This window comes from Chelonoidis abingdonii, chromosome 6 (genome assembly GCF_003597395.2).
Source record: "Chelonoidis abingdonii isolate Lonesome George chromosome 6, CheloAbing_2.0, whole genome shotgun sequence".
NCBI lineage: Eukaryota > Metazoa > Chordata > Testudines > Testudinidae > Chelonoidis > Chelonoidis abingdonii.
Window position 1 is genome coordinate 51,994,268 of NC_133774.1, and position 22,628 is coordinate 52,016,895.

At 43.6% G+C, this 22,628-nt stretch overlaps 1 protein-coding gene across 1 annotated transcript; it reads right to left on the reverse strand.

Moving 5' to 3' along the window:
* Nucleotides 1-11,886: 11,886 nt before the first annotated feature.
* On the reverse strand, nucleotides 11,887-14,484 carry CARTPT (CART prepropeptide). Its single transcript, XM_032769591.1, has 3 exons — nucleotides 14,341-14,484; nucleotides 13,944-14,027; nucleotides 11,887-13,250 (listed from the first exon to the last, which is right to left on the reverse strand). The coding sequence occupies exons 1-3, from the start codon at nucleotides 14,482-14,484 to the stop codon at nucleotides 13,143-13,145; spliced, it is 336 nt and encodes a 111-aa protein (XP_032625482.1). The 3' UTR covers nucleotides 11,887-13,142.
* Nucleotides 14,485-22,628: the final 8,144 nt, after the last annotated feature.

Consider the following 22,628-nt stretch of genomic DNA (forward strand, 5'->3'; position numbering starts at 1 on the left):
AACAGTTTACAGAAAAAAACTTTAATATATTTTGATACTTAGTTTACTTCCCAAAGCTACAAAACATGGAGATATTTTCAATAAATATCATTAGCAGAAAGGAAACACAATGAGATAGCAAACAGAGCACAGCTCAGACCAGCCAATCTCAAAACCAGTTTGTGTGTTGGACTGTAGTCAAACTATATTATAAAGTAAAAAAGCCTTTTAAGCTATAGCTACATTATCTAGAGGTGTCCACCTCATTTATATATTTAATAAATAAGAGCTGTGTCTAACAAGTCTGCACCAAAACCACACATTACCTGGATATTAGAATACTGTTTTACCAAATATCTGTTTGTATATCAATGCTGCTCTAAGACCTTTTGTATAGTCGTATAGAACTATAATGCAACCAGTACCTGTGCATGTGTCCTTACTTTTATATATCATACTTTAGCATATATAGTACAGTCTATTTTAAATGTAAATGTAAATATGAAGTTCAGTTTCTCTCACACAAACAGTTTCAACCATCTCAAACAAATCAAGCAGCCCAGGTTTCTGTACCCATCTTTCTTCCAATTCTAATCCACAGGCTACAAACTCTAAACCTACTGTATCTACAGTATATAGTGGTCTATGTTTTCCTCCTATTTGGCATAAACACTAACAGAGCAGGGGCTTAGTCTATAAATACTGTCCTCCATTTTAAATTCCCTTGCCAACCTCAGAGTTAGCTGCTGGTGCAGTCAAGCAGCTAAACTTAAGGAAAGAGGGAACAGGGAAAGAAAGGACAGATGAGCAGGGGTGGTTCCAGGCACTAGCGCAGCAAGTGCGTGCCTGGGGCAGCAAGCTGGCGGGGGGGGGGGGGAGACAGCGTGCCGGTCACTGTGAGAGCGGCAGTGAGGCAGTTGGTGGCGGCGTTTCTGCGGGAGGTCCTCTGGTCCCACAGCTTCAGCTGTAATTCGGCAGCAGGTTCACTGATGACGCGGGATTGGCGGATCACCCGCAGAACCACCGTCGAATCCGAGTGACCAGCAGACTGCCCGCAGAAATGCTGTCCAAGGCTGCCTGACCACCATGCTTGGGGCGGCAAAACACGGAGCCGCCCCTGCAGATGGGAAAGGGAAAGAGCTGGCAAGTGCTGGAGCAGAGCATACACCCTCTGTCTAAAGGAAAAGAAGATTAATTCCTCCTTTGTCTTGGTCCTAGAGCTCTCTTGGACAAGTATCATTTCAGATTCCCCATCACAATGATTATATATTTTTCAGGTTATCTGCATTCAGAGGGGGTGAATTCACATAAAGCAAAGTATTCCTTACATCACTATAAGTCAGTAAAATTTTACTGAATGTTACTAAATCGTGAGAAGGCCTCAGACATGGCAAATTTTGGAAGGGTTACTAGTCAAATAAATGACAGGACGTTTGGTTCTATTTCCCGGAAGTATGATTGAATTTGATGGAATTACTTGTCAGATTCTTCAGTTTGTGTATGTGTGTGAGTATGTATATATTTCACTAAAAAAGTGTGTGTACGCTCACATACATACACACACTTTAGTGAATCCTATGGGTGAAATTCTGACCTTATTGAAGTAAATGGGAATTGATTTCAGTGGAACCAGGATTTCAGCATGTGTGTTTAATTTGTTGCTGGAACATTTATAGCTTTGATATTAACTTCTTGAATTTCCTCCTTTCTTTACAAAATAGACAACAGTAAGTCCAAAAGAAAGCGGTTCCTCTGAATTCTGCTTAGCAGTAAGAGGTAAACATCACCTGCTTCCATATAAGAGAGTGTTTGGGGGGCAGTCATTGTCTGGAAAATGAGTTTCTCAGAAGGCTATAAGAACAATACTAAGGACCTCAACATATTTTTCTTCTCCGGATTTGAAAATGAGAACAGTGACTGTGGTCAGCTCAGTTTCACAAGGATAGTTTATAGTGTGAAAAAAAATTGTTTGTCCAAAACTAAAGAAGACAGTGAACAAAGCTGGTGATTAGCTTGGAGAAACATATATGGCATTGCTTTCTTCTTGTGTAGCTTCCATATGCCGTCCCTCTGATAGACTCAACTATGAGTATTGCTATTAGTATTGCTGTTTAGGAACCAACTAAAGAGTCTATGTTTAAATGCACACCCTTCCTATCTATAAGAGTAACTAAATCTGTCTTTATTTATAGACAAGAATTTTGGACTTGAGCCCCATGTTCTTGTTTATCTAACTCTATCCACATTTAAAATGCACATTGTCAAGATGTGTACTTGAAAAAAAATTAAAGAGAAAATATAGTATAAAACTCAGAAACAGGCAATTTATTCAAAAGAGGCCATCCACTTTTATCCAATGTGTGCTTCAGGGAAAGCCTGCATTAAAGATGAAGGGTACTCTACATGGTGAGGTATGGAAAATCCTTCAGAATGCACTAACATAGTATGGAGAATGTAAAAGTGAAGAGGGAACAGGAAAGAATAATGGTGACAGACTAGAGAGATACCGAGAAAACATTTCACTAATGCACATATTTTTTTTCTAAAGAACATTGATAGGTCAAAGATCAGCTGAAACATCCAGAGAGACTAGGAGGGAAATGCTATTCAAACTCCCAGTGAGTGTGGCATTTGAAGGAAATAAGTTTTGCTGAGATTGATTAGAAGAAAGAAATTGTTTAGACGTTATTCACAGCTGAACAAAGCCCTTGGAAGCCATATAGAAAATAGGATATTACAGAATAATCATAGCAATCAGTTCTAAAGGGTGATTAAGAGAACCAAAATGAGAGCAAACTGATTTCTATTTCACTTCAGCCCAACTTCAAGTCAATATGTTATCATAAAAGTAACTCACAATGTCTGATTTAGACAATTCAAACAGCCTCAGCTGCTGTGCACACATCTCCCCAATATTATTCTAACACCTTTTGTAACAGACCCATGATTCCCCTGAAATATATCAAAATTAATGCTTTCTTGAGATGTAGTGGTGGAAGGGAGCCCACTGCATATGCAAAATCGCTTTCTGAATTCCTGACTATAAAAATCTTTCACTCCAACATGGTTGCTATGATTCTTGGAATGACTACCATGGCAGCACCTTTCCTCTAGCTAGAGAAGGAAGTCTCTCCTCAAGGCCACCATGAGGGCTGCAATGAACTAGCCCTCTTCAACCAAATGTGGTTTCCATGGTTCTCAGATAACATGCAGATGAGCATGGTGCATAGATTGATTGATCAAATCAATAGGCTATACGATGACCAGAGGTCTCTAAAAAGAATCACAGACTGAATTTCCCAGCTACATCCTTAGGTCTTGATCTACCTTTAATCCAAGAAACTGCCTAATATTCAAACGGAATTGCTCAGTTTCCATCAGTCACATTACCTATAGTCATACAGGCTACATGAAACTGAGCCAAACTGGGTAGCTGGAGCTCAGTGTTCATGGAGGACTAGTAAATGGAGATCTATGCATGCACTATATTGTCTTCTGTGAATTGTTACCCTCAGCCCTTTTAAATAATCTGTATATTTCTCTCTGCAGGATGCTATTATCATATTGATGGTTCAGAGGATGTTGTCATATTGATTAAAACAAGGCAGCTGCACATGCTAGACTGAATTATTAATGATTAAAGTCATCTGGTGATCTGTGTAATTCTGTTCAGTGACAGCATATCCTTCTTACTGAAGATGATACAGCTGACTCCGTAGAGGTGCAAACTGGATATGCACAATACCACTGTCTAAGATTTGCACAAACAGACCCTTCATTTATGATTTGCTTTTTGTCTGAAGACCCTTTGTGGATTATAACTGACTAATTCTAAATATTCCTTATGTGTTTCGCGCTTGTCAGATGGGACTTTATTTATCTGCTCATTACTCATGATTATTATGGTTTTACAAATGAATTGCCAGTTGGATAAAGCAATTGAAGAGATATTGGTTGTGACGTCAAAAAATTAGCAGAAACCTGAAAGCAAAGATAAGGGGAGAGTGGAACCACAATAGCACTGTTATTTCACATTGCAATGCATCATTCTATCTATTGTCCCTGTCACTGTGTTTAGACCATGAACTACAGAAGAGGATCTGTGTAGACAGTATTGAGCAACAGACACCACCTTCAAAACCAGCCAAGGAAAAATGAAATATTTTCATCCTTGCTTAAAAAAACTTGGGGCTACTAATAAGGTAGATTGCTGAATTGAGGTAAGTGGTATGTTGGTAACTGACAGGGAGAAAATGCTGTTTTTCTGCTAAATAAAGTTGTATCACTTTTTTTATTGGGTCAATATCAAAATGCACAGTACCTGGTCCTTCGCATAGGAAAATGAAAAGTATTTCTATTGCCACTCATCCTTTCCATACAAATGATCTATATCAGTGGTTCTCAGCCAGGGGTACGTGTACTCCTGAGGATATACAGAGTTCTTCCAAGGGATACATCAATTCATTTAGATATTTGCCTAGTTTTGCAACAGGCTACATAAAAAGGACTAGAGAAGTCAGTACAAACTGCAATTTAATACAATAACTTGTTTATACTACTCTATATATTATACACTGAAATGGAAGTACAATATTTATATTCCAATTTACTTTATAATTATATCACAAAAATGAGAAAGCAAGCAATTTTAGAGTGTTGTGATATTTTTGTATTTTTATGTCAGATTTTGTAAGCAAGTAGTTTAAGTGAGGTGAAACCTGGGATATGCAAGACAAGTCAGACTCCTGAGAAGGGTACAGTAGTCTGGAGAGGTTGAGAACTACTAATCTATATTACCCACTAGTCCCCAGTTTTGTTTTCTTCACTATTATCAGGCTCAGTGGAATAAAACTGACTGGTTATGTAGTGTATGGAATGTGGCAAAAAAGGAAGCATTAGACCTATTCTTTTCAAAATGAACTAGAGATCTTTAAACTCACATGGACTCCTTCTTAAGGCCTGATCTGCACCAAAACATAGGTCAATGTCACTCAGGGCTGTGAAAAATGAGCCTGAGCACTGTAGTTAGGTTAACTTAACCCCTGTGTAAACCTAACTACTGCCCCTCAGAGAGGTGGCTAACCTACATCAACGGAAAAGCCTTTCTGTTGATGTAGGACACTTCTAAATTATGGCACTAGAGTGGCACAGCTGCAAAGCTGTAGCTGTGCAACTGTAGCAGCTGCAGTGTAGACGTAGCCTAAAACACCACATCCTCAAGCTCTGGGGAAGAAAAGAGGTGGATTGACAACAGTGCTTACTTTGTGCCAGGGCTTGCCAGAGCTGAGCCCCAGCACCTCTCGGCTTGGCAGTTCATAGCCTCAGCCCCTCTGGGCTTCCCATGTTAGTTATGAAAGTAAAATAATTACTTGAGCCCCAGCACCTAATTGCTTTGTGATGTTAATTGCTGTTTAACATCACAAAGAAGTGCTGACAGACAGACAATTTAAACTGAAACTAGGCTAAAATGAGATCAATATTTTGAGGAGTAAAGAACATGTGAGTGTCAAGTGTCGGAGTAGAAAAATGGCTTCTTCCTCAGTAGTATGAGGTTTTCCTTATGTACAATGCCAGTACTGGCTACTCAGAGGAGATATCTTTGTTACTTTATCATTTAAAATCTTAGAGCTTTGTTATATGCTATTCTGAGTTTTTATTTAACTCTATTTGGAGCTGTGGTCTTATGACAAGAAAAATGAGAACAAACAAGCTGAATGTGTCCTGGCAATATGTATCAGTCTTGTTTTGTATTAATGATTTCAGTAAAAAGCTATATTATAAAAGAATATATGTACATGGAATGCTATTTGTTCAAATGAACATGGCACAAAGCACTGTCTAAAAACACCCACTGCCTTAGAAAAGCTAAGTCAGATATTTGCTACGCCTTCAACCTTCTGTACTCTCTATATTCCCCTCACACACAAAAATTAAGCAATCCCCATGCCACAACCTGCTGCCCATTCAGTTCCTCAGATCCCCACCCAGTCATGTTCTTATTTCCTGGTTCCTTCCTCCCTCTAGTTCCTTCCCCTTTCTCCATGGGTCCTGCATCTGCACAGCCTCCAGTTGCCTGCCAGCCCTAATCTCCTCCTCCAGGACCCAGCACCTACCTCCTGCTCACTCCTTGGATACTTTTCCTGGGCCCACATTCCATAGCAACCTCACACCAGTCCCCAGCAGCATAGCCCTTCCACTTTTCAAAGTGATGGGGCCATGACCCCTGGGTCTCTCCCTCTTCAGTTGGGAACCTTTGTGCTAATAAGAAGTTATGAGAATGATATGGTATAAAACCTATCCAAACCATGTTACTCATTGATTCATTATCTTTTGAGTTAAGCCAAAGTACAGAACCAAGGCTTCTTGTAGGGAAATGATAGCACCACTATTGTTAAAGTTGAAACCAGCTTACTGTTTAACAGCCATTTTTCTAAGTGCTTTAAATAATTAATACATTCCTGTCAATTACATTTAACATTGTCATGATCACACATTTTAGGGTACTTAATAGTTGTCTCCTAGCAACAGACTTTCCTCTTATGGCAGCTTGTCTCCTCCAGAGTATGAAACCTAATCAGTACATTCCTTTAGATCAGTTTGATTTCTTCTCAAAAGGAAATCACTGATTCTGTAATTTGAGTACAGTTATCAAATAAAACATGGATATTTTAGATAATCAAAGTTTCAATTATTTACCCCATATCACAAAAAAGGGACATTTCTCTTTCATAAATGCCCCAGGAGTTCATGGTTTATAAAATAGCTTGCCAAACATCAATAAAAAACAGCTATCCTGAAGAAGCTAGTGGAAACTCTCTCTGAATCTGCATATTTGCCACAGATTTACATAATAATAATAATAAAATCCATATCATGTGGATGTCATCAGTACAATGTTGTTTGATTTATATTTGAATCACTAAGGCAAGCCAATCATGAATTTGCCACTTTATTAGAAGAGTTTGATTCAGGGGTTGACTGGTCAAGTAGTGTCATCTAGTTGTCAGAACTAAGGCCTGTGACCTGCAGGAGGGTTGCTGGTAGGGAGCCCAGGTCCTCCCACTCCACCAGACTCTGACCCAGGGCCCTTTGAGGGCTATCAGTGAACCTGCAGTCAAGGCTGCCCTCCCTGGACCGCTTCCTAGCTCCTCTCCCCCCTACAATTGGCCCACAGTCACAGTCTGGGTTAAGGCAGTGTGAAGGGTGCCACTCACCACAAGGCACTTTCATATGGCAGTGTGCAGCATGGTAGGCCTCTTTCTCAGCAGCAACTTCCTCCTCCCATGGTATGTCTCCCTCCCACAGTCAGCTCAGTCCAAGAGTGTTCCCAGGTTGGGATAGTCCAAACAAAAAATAAAGGGGCTTACCAAAGTCCAGAGTTCATATGAGAGGGGAATACTTCCCTCTCAGGCTGTCTCTATGGCAGGTCCTCCCTTCCCTCAGGGAGGGACCTTTCAGCAGCAGTCTTAGGGAGAGATTCTGCCTTCCCTCAGCTCTCCTCTGTTGGAGTTGCAGGTCTGCTCTCTTTCCCAGTCTGCCCCCAAAGCAGCTGCTCCCTGGCCTTTTAACTCCTCCTGCAGTTGGAGCATCTCCTACAGGTGTGGTGGGGTGGGACTGGCTGAGCCTAAAGTAATTCCCTAACCCCTTGTTGCCCAGTGGGGGGTTGTACACCCCATCACACATGGTACAGTAACTGCAATTTCTTATCCAGCAAAGCTTGGAATTCTCTCAGAACAATAGATTTATCTTTGGAGATTTTGATGATGCAAAGTATCAGAGGGGTAGCCCTGTTAGTCTGGATCTGCAAAAGCAGCAAAGAGTCCTATGGCACCTTATAGACTAACAGATGTATTGGAGCATGAGCTTTTGTGGGTGAATACCCACTTTGTCAGATGCAACAATGATGCAGAGTGATTTTTATGACCAAATTCAGACCTGGTGCTGAATGTATAGCTTTTAGGACCAGAAGGAACCATTTTAATAATCTAGTCTGATCTTTTGCATAACACAAGCCTAAGATCCTCACACAATGATCTCTGCATCAAGCCTAAAACTTCTGTTTGAGCTAGAACATATCTTTTAGAAAGACATTCAGTCTTGATTTAAAGACATCAAGTGATGGAGAATGTACCACATCCTTAGCTAAGATGTGGCAATGATTAATTACCCTCACTGCTAAAAAGCTGTGCCTGATTTCTAGCCTGAATTTATCTAGCTGTGGCTTCCACCCATTGGCCTTCAAAATGTCTTTTTCTGCTATTTAAGCAGCAGAGGGATATGATGGATAAGAATCTACTGTCAGTTATGTCTTTCGCCTGCATGTGCTTGTAGACTGTGATCAAGTCACCTCTTAACTTTTTCTTGAACAAATTAAATAGATTTAACTTCCTAAGCCTCTCTCTATAATGTATGTTTTTCAGACCTTGACTCATTCTTGCTGCTCTTTTCCTGAATCATTTCCAATTTTTAAGATCCTGTTTGAAGGGTGGATACCAGAACTGAACACAGCATTCAGGCAATAGTCTCACCAATGCCTCCCTACTCCTACTTGATCTATACCAAAGGACTGTGTTTGCCCTCTTAGCTATAGCGCTACACTGGAGCTCATGTTTGATTGGTTATCTACCACGTGGCCAATACCTTTTTAGTTCACTGCACTCCAGAATACAATCCCCCCATTTTGTAAGTGTAGCCTACATTCTTTGTTCCTATATGCATGGCCTTGCATTTGGCTGTATTCAAATGTATGTTATTCTAATGAGCCCACCTTACCAAGTGTCCCATATGAGTCAGTTAATTGACCAGTCCCTATCATTACATAGCACTCTGCCAATTTTTTGCACTTCACCAAGCTCCTCCCGCTGTAACTGGCTAGCCTCCTTCGACATACAGAAGAGCTCCTGGCTGCATGCATCTCTGACCTCCGAGTCATCCTCTGCCTTGGGGTTCCTCTCCCCCTCCACATCTTCATCCAAGATTTCCTCCTCCTGGCTCAGTCCATTCTTGACTGGTACACGCATCACCAAAGTATCCACAGTGGCCTTCGCCATGGAGATGGGGAATCGCACTCGAGTATCACATCCAACTCTTTGTAGAACCAGCAGCTCATGGGCGCAGCACTAGAGCAGTGGTTTGCCTCCCATGCCCTGTGATAGGCATTCTGCAGCATCTTCACTTGTACTCTGCACTGCAGTGTGTCCTGGTCATGGCCCGTTTCTGTCATGCATCGTGAAATCTGTCCACAGGTATCATAATTCCTATGGCTGGAGCACAGCTGGGACTGCACAGCCTCCTCTCCTCAAATGCTGATGAGGTCCAGCAGCTCAGCATTACTCCAAGCACAGGATCACCTGGCATATGGAGCAGGCATGGTCACCTGGAAAGATGCACTGAGACCACTGCACGTGTCACTGAGCAAAGACAAAGGGGAGTTTCAAAATTCCCAAGAAATTTAAGGGGTGGGGCTCACAGTTGGTCATCTGAGGGCAGGGCAGTAGAGGTCAAACCTATGACCAGAGAGGCGAGAACAGGCATTGTAGGACACCTCCTGGAGGCCAATCCCAGCACTGTAATCAACCAGGGTGTCTACACTGGCACTGAGGCACTGTAACAGCAGCGCAGAAAGATGTACTCCTTTCATCAGGGTGTTTTTTTTTTTTACAGTGCTGCAACAGCACAGTTTCTGCGCACTAAGTGACTTGGCTGTGTGTACATCCCAGGAGTTATACGTAGGGTGACCAGACAGCAAGTGTGAAAAATCAGGATGGGGTAGGGTAATAGGCACCTATATAAGAAAAAGGACCAAATATCAGGACTGTCCCTATAAAATTGGGACATCTGGTCACCCTAGTTACAGTTCAAAAAGCTGCTGAGCAGAAACTTGCCAGTGTAGACAAGGCCTGCCAGGAGAGGCTCGCCTATCAGTGTAGTAGCATCTTCACTGAAGCACTACAGCAGCTCAGCTGCATAGCAATTTAAAGTGTAGACCAGCCCTGACTTGCTAGATGTTGCTACAGTTTGAGAGTCATGGCAATTTCATTTTGGGAAAATTTAATGAAAGTCTTTCGGGAGAAAAACTAGCCACATGAATGCTTCCTAGGTGGGGAAGGGCATTAGGGGGCAGAGGACGGGGGGACTAGGAGAAAAGGGTGTGGGGACTGCTGTGAAGGGAGGAGGGGTTTTTGGGGGGATAAATAGGGGTGGATCGTAGGGAAAGCAAGAGAGGGTGGGGGCTCAGGTAAGGGAGGCATGGTACCCACAGCTCTGCCAGTGAACCCCAGCTCCCTGTGGCCCAAAATCTGTCAACCTTCCTGTACCCCAACCACCCTGCAGCTCCCAATTATGCCCATACAACCCAATCATCCTGTTGCTGCAGCTCTGCCAGTGACCCTCAACCTCCTGTGCACCCTCAGCTCTGCCAGCATCACTCAACCCCCCCCACCCTAGCCTCCCAGTTATGGACCAGGGAGCGAAGACTTCAGAGAGATGTGTGCCCTGCTTGTGATGGGGAGGGAGGATGGATTGAATGAGTCAGGGGCATGGCTGGAGGGGTATGTTGAAGCAGGGCTGATGGGGCCCAGCTGATGCATGTGTGGTGGGGGGAATGGCTGGCTTAGTATGGTAATTGCGGGACATGAAACGTACAACTGGATATATGATTACTAACTCCTAACAGCAACATATCTTTTCCTGTTTGAAAAAACAAGGACATTCAGTGGCAAAAAGAGAAGTTAGTGCAGAGTCAAAGTTGCTTCGGGGTATGTTGCCCCCTAGTTCCCTGCTTTGCAGAATGCTGAGTTGAGCAAAACTCAAACTTCTGAAAAACCAGGCAATGTGGCATTATGGGTGCCATGCAACCTTAACTCTGCCCTCTTTCAGCAATGCTCCAGTGTAATCCATTAACATACATATCATTACTTAACCAGCTCAAATGTAGACATAGTCTCAGGGTAAGGGTGTTGTAAGAGTCTGTAAAGTGGTTCTTAAATTGCACACATGTGGTAATCTTTCTGGGGAACTGGCTAAATGCATGAGGGTATGCCAGGATCTGGAAGCTGCTGATTTTAGAGTGCCAAGGGCCAGCATGAATATGCGCTATGTGCATATTGAGGCATTGCTGGTAGAGGTTAGAGGGAAGGTGCTATAGACAATATTTTTTTTCTGTTTGTCCTTTAATAGTGTTATATGGAATCCTGTCAGTGAGAGTGACTGGTTGTAAAAGGAGGTGAAGAGCTTTCAGCAACTATGGAGTTGGCAGAGCAAAGGTATGTGTGTTAATGGGGCAGCTTGGGGCATTGCTGAAAGAGGGCAGAGGTAAGGATGCCTGGGCAACCTTAATTGTGTATTTCCTGGTTTTCAGAAGTTTGAGTTTTGCTCAACTCAAGTTCTGCAAGGGAACAACATACCACCAATCACCCTTACCTAGGCATTAAGTTAATTTTTTGCATATATGTTTTTGAATATAAGTGGTGCAGCAACATTGGCTTAATGACAAGCCATGAATCTGTCCCTTTGAATTCTGATATATGTCTCCCAAGGTAAAGGAAGAATAATAACTGAGCTAGCTGACAATGATATTCTGGCAAAATCACACAAATTTGTAGGAATTTGAATTAAATGAATAAAATGAGTCTAAGCCTCAATTTGTACACAAAAATCACAGCAGAAATGTCTTTTTAAGTATCCGACGGTCCATTTTCACATGCAGTCTATGCCATTTGTGTGCACAATCCTGGTAACTGAGCTACATTTTTGCAGATGGGAGCTCTGACAATCTAGTCCAAAATGTATTGATAATGTAGACATTACCAAAACAAAAGAAAGCTAAAATATTTTACAGTTTACAAAAGAAATTCCTTGCAGTGCTTGTTGACCAAATTAAAATTTTTTCCAAACGTTGTCCTTGTCACCATGATTTTATTAACAGAGAGTAAATAAAGGTTGAAAACACATTATGACTTTTTTGAAACATATAGGGCACCTATGAAACATATAATAGAAGCTTTACATAAGTTTGTTACAGAAATATGTGACTAATTTGTCTTGTGTGCCTTTAAATAATTGAAACATTCTGCATCATTCGGTAATGAATCTAGACAGTTTCTCTCTACAGTAGCCCTGGCAAAGCAACTGATCAATGAGACAGGAAGATGTTACTATACCAGTGAGTCCTATCAATTTCATGCAAGATTTCCTCAAGTGTTTGATTAATATTGTAAGATTATTATCCTTAGATCTACAGGGTGGGTTGAATTCTACCCTCAGAGGCATGGACACTCTCCCACTGGCCCTTATGGAGTTGTATGTACTTAAATGAATGAAGATACTGGGCCAGAGTGTTTTTCACATAGGAAGTGCCTCTGCATCACTAACGACAACTGAAGGATCCCCAGATTTTCCAAGTTTTGCCTCTCACACTCATATACACCTTTGTGTTCCAAGTCAAAAAGCAGTCATCCTTCTGACCAAGGAGGACTGGAGAAACCTCTGAAATCCCCTGCTTATTTTTCCTGTAAAGTTGGTATTTCGCAATGATGCACTTCCCACCCTCTAGAGAATGAGCATGCTGCATCCAAAGTGCTTCTATTCTTTCAATTGAGACATCAAAGCTGGGCTTTGATGGCTCAATAATACCCGCAGCAGCAGCTGCCAAATGGGCTGGTCAACAGAATGGTGTTTCAGTACCATTCTGGTAAGCTATAATGGTGATGTCGCCCACCGTACAATTTCCCGAGCATGAAGCAGACTTATAGACTGTAATGCAAAAAGGCAATAAACTAAAAACATCATTATGAATAATTTGTACATGCTGTATTATTTTGTCTTTGTTTTCCCCTCAGTTCATTTCTGGAAAAGCCTGTAATTTACAAGTGCTGTCAAGCTCTAATTTTCTTTAGCACATTCCACATACAAAAATACAATTTCCAAATGTAAGAAACTCCTTTACACAGCGATACACACATTTTGACCGACAAAATTAAACAGAGAAAGAGAGTACAAATGCTGAACGTCAGACATGGCACTGCACTGGCACCTTTAGAATTTCTAACTGACTTTCTCTGAATAACAAACCACAAGACGTTTTCTCCACTGTCTTCGGGTGAGCACAGGTATTACTTTCAGGCAAGGTCACTGGGTCCTTTTGTTGTTCCGTGGGGAATTCTTTACAAGCATTTCAAAAGAAAAGAGTTACAAGAAGTTCCTCTTGGACAGTCGCACAGCTTCCCAATTCTAGCTCCTTTCCTTACTGCACACTGCTCGCCAGCATCACACTGTAAATAGCAACAAACTCTTAGGCACAGGACAGAGCAAAGCAACCAACATGGTCATGGTCTCAATTCCTGGTTAATTTTACAGCACCCGAAGGCGCTACATAAATTATTTACTTCCAGCTACTAAAACATTTATCTTAAAGTTCCTCATTTTTCTTTAGAATTGCTTCAGTTTCCATTTCAGGTGTTTCGAGATAGGATGAGAAAAGTGACATTTACAGCAACAATGTTAAAAACTGAATTTGCCAGCAGTGGGAACCAAATCAAGGCATTTTATGCTGCAGAAATTAAACAGAAGAGTTAGGAAAAGCTTATCAGGTCAATGAACTACAAAGGTATTTTCCCAGGGGAGAAGCAACGCATTCATAGCTTGAGAAGAAGGCATAGATCCTGATCTCAGTAACACTGGTGTAAATCTGGAGAGTCTCTACAGAGGGCACTGGATTTACTCCAGATTTACACCCTTACGCCGGGGTATCTGAGATCCTTATCTCCTCCACTGTTATCTTTGAAGTATTTGTCTAATTCAGTTTCATGGTCTAGTGCAAAGCTAAGGTGCTCCTGAGTTTTCAAATAAATAGCCTCAGGTGAATTTATCGGGCTGTCCCAATCGCTGTAGCCGGGAGAGCCCATTTTTGGCCTCGGAAAAAACTTACAGAACCTGAGGCTTGGCTCGGATCTGAAATCACTCACCATGGGGACTTGGCCGAACTTCTTCTCGTAAACTGGGATCCTTTTACTTTTCAGCTTCTCCAGGACCTCCTGCAGCGCCTCGATCTGCAAACGCACAAACGTTCAGCCCACTTTGGCGCTGCCCTCCGCGGGGACAGCGCCGGGAGCCCCAGCGCTGAGCACCGAGCGCCTTAAGGCAGGAGCCCCGCTCCGTTTCCCGGCAAGGCTGTCGAGACACAGAGCTGGAGTGTCCGCCTGTCGGGCTACCTGGAGCCCAGATCCCGCGCTGCGGCTGCATGAAATACCCACGGCTGCTCGGTACCTAGCGAGGGGGTTCGGGAAGGATCCTCCCCCAGCCCTCTCCTCCCCGCGAGCCGCGCACATGGCTCGGCTGAGCGCCCTCTGGGCGGGCACCTACCAGCTCCTTCTCGTGGGACGTGTCCTCCATGGGCGGGTACAGGTCCAGGGCGCGAGGCTGCAGCTGCGGCTCCTCCTGGCCGTGGGCCCCGAGAAGCAGCACTAGGGTGGCGCTCAGGAGCGCGAGAAGCCGGGCGCTCTCCATGGTGCTGACGCGCCGCGGAGCCGCCGGGACCTTCTTTATAGAGCGCGCTGGGGGAGGAGGGGGGGGGGGGGCACCTGTTGACAGAGCCCTGGCACCGCGCTACGTCAATGGCCCCCGCCCCGGGCTCAGGCGCTGACAGCGGGATCCGGTGGAAGAGGCTGCTGGTTGCAGGCAGTGACCTCAGCCTCCAGCAGGGCACGGAAAGGAGAGGGGAGCTTCGGGGTAAGCGAATGAGCAGCTGCCTTAAACAGCAGCAAGCCGAACGTGTGCGCGCCAAGGCGCTGGTCCCCCCACCTCCTGACCCCTGGAGCCCCGGGGGGAAGCGGGTCGGGGTGGGGGAAGGGAACTGGAGGTTGGGTTTTTCCTCTGAAGGCAAATTCAGATTGTTCAAAATATTTGTCAAAGCTCCTGCACACTAGTAGCGCTACCCATGAAACTCTCATGTAACAGAAATACATAAATGCTGCACAGAGCTTGTGTGCTCGTGCGGTTTTTATTCAAACACACTAGTCTTCACCTCACTCTTTGGTGAATCCCATCATTGTTCAGGGAATAGCTTATTCAACCAATGTTTCAAGTATCGACCTGCTTCAACAGTCAATGCAGTTGAAAGGATACATCAACATAAAGTTATGTTCCTTGCCCCTTAGGCTAACTGCTCACCTCTAGTTTCAGTAATCTAATTTCTAAGATCACATTCAACATAACGATAGATGAAACATTGAATAGCTGAGCAGCAAGGATGGGGGAAATGGCAACTGATCAGAGTGAAAAACTAATGCAGCTCTTGAAGAGCTCTGAGTAAGCTCCAAAGCTTCTCTGTCTCACCAACAGAAGTTAGTCCAATCCAATAAATTACCTCACCCACCTTCTCTCTAATATCCTGAAAGGAAAGGGGCTACAATAACACTGCAGAACACAATCCCATTTTATAGACAGGGACAGAGGCACAATGACAAATGTCACTAACTGTTGGTGCCAATTTGAGACACTTAGGACCTGATTTTTCAGAGTACTTAGCATTTTATAACACTTATGTTCAAAGTCAACCCAGGTATTGTCTTCAGTTGCAGCTGTGTGCGTGCTCAGCATTTGTGCAAATCAGATCCCAAGGTCTTGAGTTGAACAGCCATAAAATGAGGAACAAGTAATCAGTGAAAAGTTTAGTTTAAGTGACTTGACTGTCCAGCATCACAGAGCAACTCTGTGGCAGAGGCAGAGATAGAATCCAATTCTCCAGACCAGCATTCAACTGCCTTAGCCATAAATTCATCCTTTCTTTTCTTGCAGACCCTGCATCATTCATTACACACCTTCTAACTTTTACAACAAAAAAGGCAGGGATCTTATAGCCAAATGCCTCCATCACTACTCAACCCTGATTCATCTTCAGAGCATGATCTATTAGCACACTGAATAAGACAGGGATCCTGTGGAAAAAATAGTATGTAATCATATAAAGATTGTATCATAATGCATATATACAAAGGGGCCAAACTAAAGTTGCATGCACAACCTTAATTCAAGCAATTCCTAACCTTTAATTGACTTTGCAACCTTAATCTTTTAGTGTAGTTTTGTGTGTGAAATACTATTAGTGGCCAGAGGCCCCAGTCAGTCTCAGGGCTTCATTTTTCTACAAGTCCCAAGATCACCTAGGCAGACATGTGTTGGGGCCTGGACTAGATGACCTAGCAAGGTCCCTTCCAGTCCTGCGATTCCATGAGTCTATGTGCTCTGCCACAAGGAGCTCACATTAAGAAAAGAAGCAACATAGTACATGTGTGGTAGGGGAGAAGGCTACAATTTTAAAGGATATTTGCCTTTTTCTGTTCGTTTTTAATATATAAATAATTTCCTCTATCCCTGACTGCCTCTCAACACAGGCTTCATTAATTGGCTGACTTCTTGTGGGCTCTGCAGCAGACATGAAGATCGAGAATATGGCTAGCACCTTGCCTATATCACTTCTGGGAGGGCATTCCCTGCACTAGCACATCAGCAGTTATAGCTTCTAAGAGGGTTTTGTGGGGTTGGGACATTGATTGTTGGTTGGAATGGGAAAGCTAAGGCCTGGTCTACACTACATGGGTAAGTCCACACAAGGCAGCTTATGTCAACCTAACTGTGGATGTGTCTACACTTAAATTTCACTCCTGATGACATAAATGCCCTGCTACACCACCACAACATCCCCCAATGGCATAAAGTTAAGGTCCAAGTAGTTAGCTCAATGCAGTGTCAGTGTAGATACAGAGTTACTTAAATGGACTGCAACTGGCATGCAGGTGGTGTCCCACAATGCCCCCACCCTGGCCTCTCTGGTCACTGTTGGGAACTCCATTGCCCAGTGACCAGGGAACCACTCCTCCCCTTTAAAGCCTCACAAATTTTTGAAGTTTCTTTTCTTGATTTCCCAGCTTGTAGAGCACACCTAGCAACTGCCCAGATGACCATGCCAACTCCACTTTGAAGAAGCACTGTTACCTGTAGTACACAAGGGTGTTGGTTCTCCTCAGTCTGCAGGGAGAAGAGGCTGTGCAGGCACAGCTCCAATCCAGCCAGAGAAATGTCAACATCTATGAGCAGATTGCTCGGAGCATGGAGGAGAAAGGTTACAAGAGGGACCAGCAGCAGTGCTGCTTAAAAGTCAAGGAGCTGCAGCAGGTGTACCAGAAGGAAAAGGAGACCAGCAATCAATCTGATGCACAGCTGCAGACCTGCTGCGGAGACCTCACCACCACTCCTAACAATCCCATGGTACTTTGGAGGAGCTTGAGTCACAGGCCCTGCACCATGAACAGGAAGGAGTAGTAGTATTGGGACAGGTGGCCTATGGCATCCAGATGTGCAGTGAACCAGGGCATGTTTTTGACCCCACTGCAGTGTGGCCAGTCCCAACAGTTGAGCATGGGCGAGCCTGATGCTGGGGAAGGATGCAGCTTGCTTTTAAATTACAAGGATAGAAACCTCAAAGTAGCAGGTCACATCTGTTGATTACTGTTTTTACTTGTGCCAGAAGAAGTAGTGAAGCAACCAAAAGGTACAGTTCCTATCTGCTTTTCAGCAGTTTATGTGCACCAGGATGTCCGTGAATCCTCCACAGAGATCTCAATGAAACTTTCATGAAGATAGTCTGCAATCTTCTGCCAAAGGTTTCTAGGGAGGGCTGCCTTATTTCTTCTGCCATGGTAGGACACTTTCCCATGCCACTAAGCAATTACTTCAGCCAGCACCATTGGAGTATACCTGCTAGCAGTATATGGTCCCAGGAGGCACTGTGACAACAGCAGCAGCTCTGTCTCTGTCACCCTCAGGCATGAGATATCAGCTGAAATCACCACTGCCCATAGAAAACTGTGCTTTTATTCAGTTCCTTTGACCTGTACACATACACTCATGCCTGTGACCTATTCCCGCCTCATTTTCCCAACACCACCCAAGCTTACAACTGGTGTGGATGAAGGGGAGTGAGTTCAGTATCCTAAGTTTCAATTTCTGTCATGAATACACTGACCTCTGTTCGATGCATCATTAGCTGCTGGCATTGTTGCTTTGAAGGTCTCCCTCTCCACACCAGTGGAATGCCTGAAACAAATAAGGAGGAGAAAGATGAGGACTCGGGATGACGTGTTCCAGGAGATCCTGCAAGCCAGTGCTGTATCAGAGAACTAGCACAGCGTTTGGAGGTTCACCCTTGCAGACAGCATGGACAAGGATAGAGTGAAGAGGAGAAAGGCACAGGTAAAGGAGAGGGATGTGCAGCAGTAGATGCTTGCCCTTCTCGGGCAGCAAACAGATGCTGCAGACTCTGGTGGACCTGTATGTTCAACAGTCTTAGACTCACCTCCCTCTGCAGCCCATAGAAAACTCCATATCAGAACCTCCTTGTACCCCATCCCACTCAACCTTCCAAATGGCATCAGAGGCTGTTGCACTACCCCCAACCACTCTACCCCAGGGGACACTGAGTGCCCATACACTTACCTGTGAAAGACATGGTTGGTGTATGTGCATCTGAAATGAAAATAACTGTTCTTTCCACTTCATACATTCTCTCTTAATTCATCAAATTATATTGTTATAATTTTTTTTATTTCATTTCCACAGTTAGAGAATAAAATTTTATATTTTGAAACATAATTCATCTTTATTAGTTTACAACATATGCTGGCTGATGCTGAGTAAGTCTAACACCCACCAATTTCCTATAACTTCATTTTTTAAGTTCTATGACAACAGCATACACAGACAATATTAATTGGTGCATTGGCAATGTTACATTCTCTCTCTCTCTCTCTCTCCCCCTCACACACACACCCCCCTCTCTCTCACTGCAAGGTTCGTACTGGTCTGAAAAAGAGCAAGGTCAGGTAGAGCACTCTACAGCAACACACACTACTCTGGCTCACTATTAAAATGGTCTTTCAAAGCCTCCCTGAGCCATTAAGCTCTTCTTATAGTTCTGGAATCTGGCTGTTCACAATCAGCAGACAGCCAGTGAAATAAAATCCCTGCGTGCAGCATTCTGAACATCTTGTGTTCTTAAAGATGTGCACATTCTATATCTACCCTGATCAGCCCACACTGATGTCAGTAAAGCATCCCCAGTGATCCACTAGCTCTTGTATTACATAGAAAAGTAGCAGTTTCTGTTAAATTTACTCCACAGCGAGCAGGTCTGGTGCTAAAATAGGGATACACGTGCCATCTATCATCCCGCCACAATTCAAGAAGCCCATTGCTGCAAAACCATCCACTATGTCCTGCACTCTGCCCAGAGTCACAGTCCTGTGTAGCAGGAGGTGATTAATGGCCCTGTATACTTGCATCACACCAACCCCAGCCGTCCATTTCCCAACTCCAGATCGATTCCTGGCTGATCAGTAGCAATCTGACATTGCAAGTTTCCACAGTGCAATCACCTCTCCCTTCTTAACTGTCCCTGTGCTGGAGCGAGTTCAGCATACAGATCCAGGAATGTGGTCTTGCACATCCGAAAGTTCTGCAGCCACTGCTCATCATCCCAAGCCTGCATGACAATGAGATCCCACCAGTCAATGCTTGTGTCTCAGGCTGAGAACCGGGCTCCACTATCTGCAGCTGCTCCAGAAATGCCACCAACAGTCTTGAATTGTTTCTCTTTATATAGCACAGGCATCTGGCCTCCAAGGAATTGTCATATTCCCCACGCTTCTCTTGCAACTCTGTAAATACTGCAGGATCAGGTGCCATGTTCTCACAATGCTCATCACTATAGTGCAGAGCTATGCAGTATCTATGCTTCTGTCAGAGATGGCTGGAAGGACACATGGGTTTGCAGGGATTTTGAAAGGAGGCACAAAATATTGTGGGATGGAGAACCCTTTATTATGGGAAATTGAACCCATGGAACCAGTCACCCCTGCGTGGCTGGTTTCAGCCCCATGAGGGATTACTAAAACTTTTCCAAACACCGTACACTAAATGGTGGCAAGTTGCACAGTGGACTAGCTGCCCACAGTGCACTGCTGTCTGCATTGATACAAGCACTCCAGGTGAGGATGCACATCACCTACACAAGGAGCATGGTGTGGACACTCACAAGTGATGTAATAACTGCAGTGGCTGTATGGCGACTTAACTGAGGTCAACATAATTTTGTAGTGTAGACATGGCCTAAGTCAATGAGTTGGGTAATGGGCAACCTCAGCAGCATCTCCATAGCCTGAGACTACAGTGCCATCAGTGTATGCTCTGTAATTAATAGACTTTCTGCCACATTTAAAGACTTACCACCTCTGCTCACTGGCCCCTGTGAGGTAGCTGCCCCAGGAGTGGAGGGCTAGTGTAGACAGGAGAAAGATTTTAAAATGGAACTAATAGTGGTGACTAGGGCGTCAGTTAGGAACAGCCTATAAAAAGAGAGAAAGCAAATGCAATAGAAAAATAAGAGGCACAAAGCCTAGGGTTGTATTTTCCAAATGGGGAGACAAATATTAAAGGGAGCACAGAGAGTTATGGTTTGACTGGAAATTTATAACATATTTTAAGTCAGTTAAATGATTCAGAACCATTAGTCATACACACTGCTTGCTGATGTAACTGCATGATCTCGTTACTGTTACCTTCTTGTCTCCCATGCTCTTGTTTGCTTGCCACATTAATTTGAGTCTGTTTTTTCCCTGCTCTTTGAAGCAGGGACTATGTCTACGTGTGTGTTTATACAGCACCTATTCACATTCCCAAGAGAAATCTGCAATACAGTTGAAATTCGCAATGTTGTTGTAGTTGATTTGGTCCCAGGATATTAGAGAGACAAGGGCAATGAGGTAATGTCTTTTATTGGGCCAACTTCTGTCAGTGAGAGGGAAGTTTGCAGCCAGAGCTCTTCTTCAGGACTGGGAAAGGTACTCAATGTGTTGCACCTAAATACAAGGTGAAACAGATTGCTTAGCATAAGTAATTAACACACATTTCAAGGGATCATTCAAGGTGAAGTGGCCCATAAACGCCTCTCTAGTCATTGGGCGAGGAGGAGGAAGTAGGGGGTGGTTAGTGGGTTATACATCATTTTCACCATTGGAATCCCACAGACAACTATGTACAAGAAAGCCACAGATCACCCACTTACCTTCAAAGATCCAGTAACCAATTTAAGTAATTTGATATCTATCCCAGGCCCTTGGATACCACAAAACATGCTCAGAGAAGAAAGTCTGGGATATACACTTTAACACACTTAAAACCACCTTCATCAAACAAGGACACTCCACCAGAGAAGTAAATCACATCAAGGAACAGGTCACCCAAATACCATGAGAGAACCTACTTCAATATAGAAAAACCTCCTTTGACCACACACCCATAGTTGTCACCTACCACCCCACACTGGAACCTACACGGGGTATCATCAAACATCTAAACCCATACTCGATGGGAACCCCATCCCGAAAGAACTCTTTCCTGAACCCCCACTTCAGGCCTTCAAACAACCCCCAACCTCTCCAAGCTAATCATCAGATTCAAGTTTCCCTCAGACCAGGAGACACCAACTCAAAGCAGCACCATACCCAGCTAGAACAATAGATGCAAAACCTGAAGACATAGCTTCACTGCTACAATAATCTACACCTCCCATAACACACCTTTCAAAATCTCTGGGTTCTACACATGCCTATCACAACATGAGCCTATCATCCAGTGCACTAAATGCCCCAACAACGACTATGTGGGCAAACAAGACAATCACGACGCGTTTGAATGAACCCATACAGAAAAATGATAAAAGACAAAAACACCCTGTGGGCGAACATCTTCCACAGAATGATCGCTCTATATCTAACCTATGAGTCCTCATCCTCAAAGGAAACCTGCACAACACTTTCAAAGACAAGCCTGGAAGTTTAAATTCATAACTTTTCTGGACACTGAAAATCATGGACTGAACAGAGTCACTGGATTTATGGCTTCTGACAACAATCTATAACACACTAACAACCCTCCCAACATCTCCCCCCATGACTTGTCTACACTTACAATGCTGCACCTGGACCACTGTAGTACTTCAGTGAAGACACTACCCTATACTGATGGGAGAGGTTCTCCCTTCAGTGTATGTACTCCTTCCATCCAAGAGTCAATGGCTAGGTTGAGGGAGAATTCCCCGATCAACCTAGCACTGTCTACTCCAGGGATTAGGTCAGTTTAACTGCGTTGCTCAACTTGTCTCTCTCTCCCTAACCGAAGTTGGTCCAGTACAAGATATAACCTCACCCACCTTGTCTCTTTAATACAATTGATTTCAGCTTCTAGGATGGGTAAGCCACTCATAGCATATTCAGGATCATACATGTGAGCATACAGGACGGAGGCTGAAGGGAACATGTCTCTTCTCACCCCACTCCAATTTTTGCTATGCTAATTGTCCCCCTGATGCACTAATGCATTCTCACTCCTGGTTCTCTGCTCCCCCTACTTTAGTATATAATTATGCCACTGCTTTCACTCATGTATTTGCTTTTGTGGGGGGAGTATTTTAGGGGAAACAATGATTCAGATAAACTTTAGAGGGCCTCGTAATAAAGTAAAACAAAAGATGAGAGGCAAACTAGCCACAATACAGAAGGAGAGAAAATCAGCTTACTCAGATGCAAAAGGGGATC

Excerpts from the sequence above, each read along its gene's own strand:
- CARTPT (XM_032769591.1), bottom strand. The coding sequence starts at position 14,484 with ATGGAGAGCGCCCGGCTTCTCGCGCTCCTGAGCGCCACCCTAGTGCTG. Across the intron at positions 14,028-14,340 it reads CGTCCCACGAGAAGGAGCTG|ATCGAGGCGCTGCAGGAGGT; the intron begins GTAGGTGCCCGC and ends GTGCGTTTGCAG. Across the intron at positions 13,251-13,943 it reads AGTTCGGCCAAGTCCCCATG|TGTGATGCTGGCGAGCAGTG; the intron begins GTGAGTGATTTC and ends TGCTATTTACAG.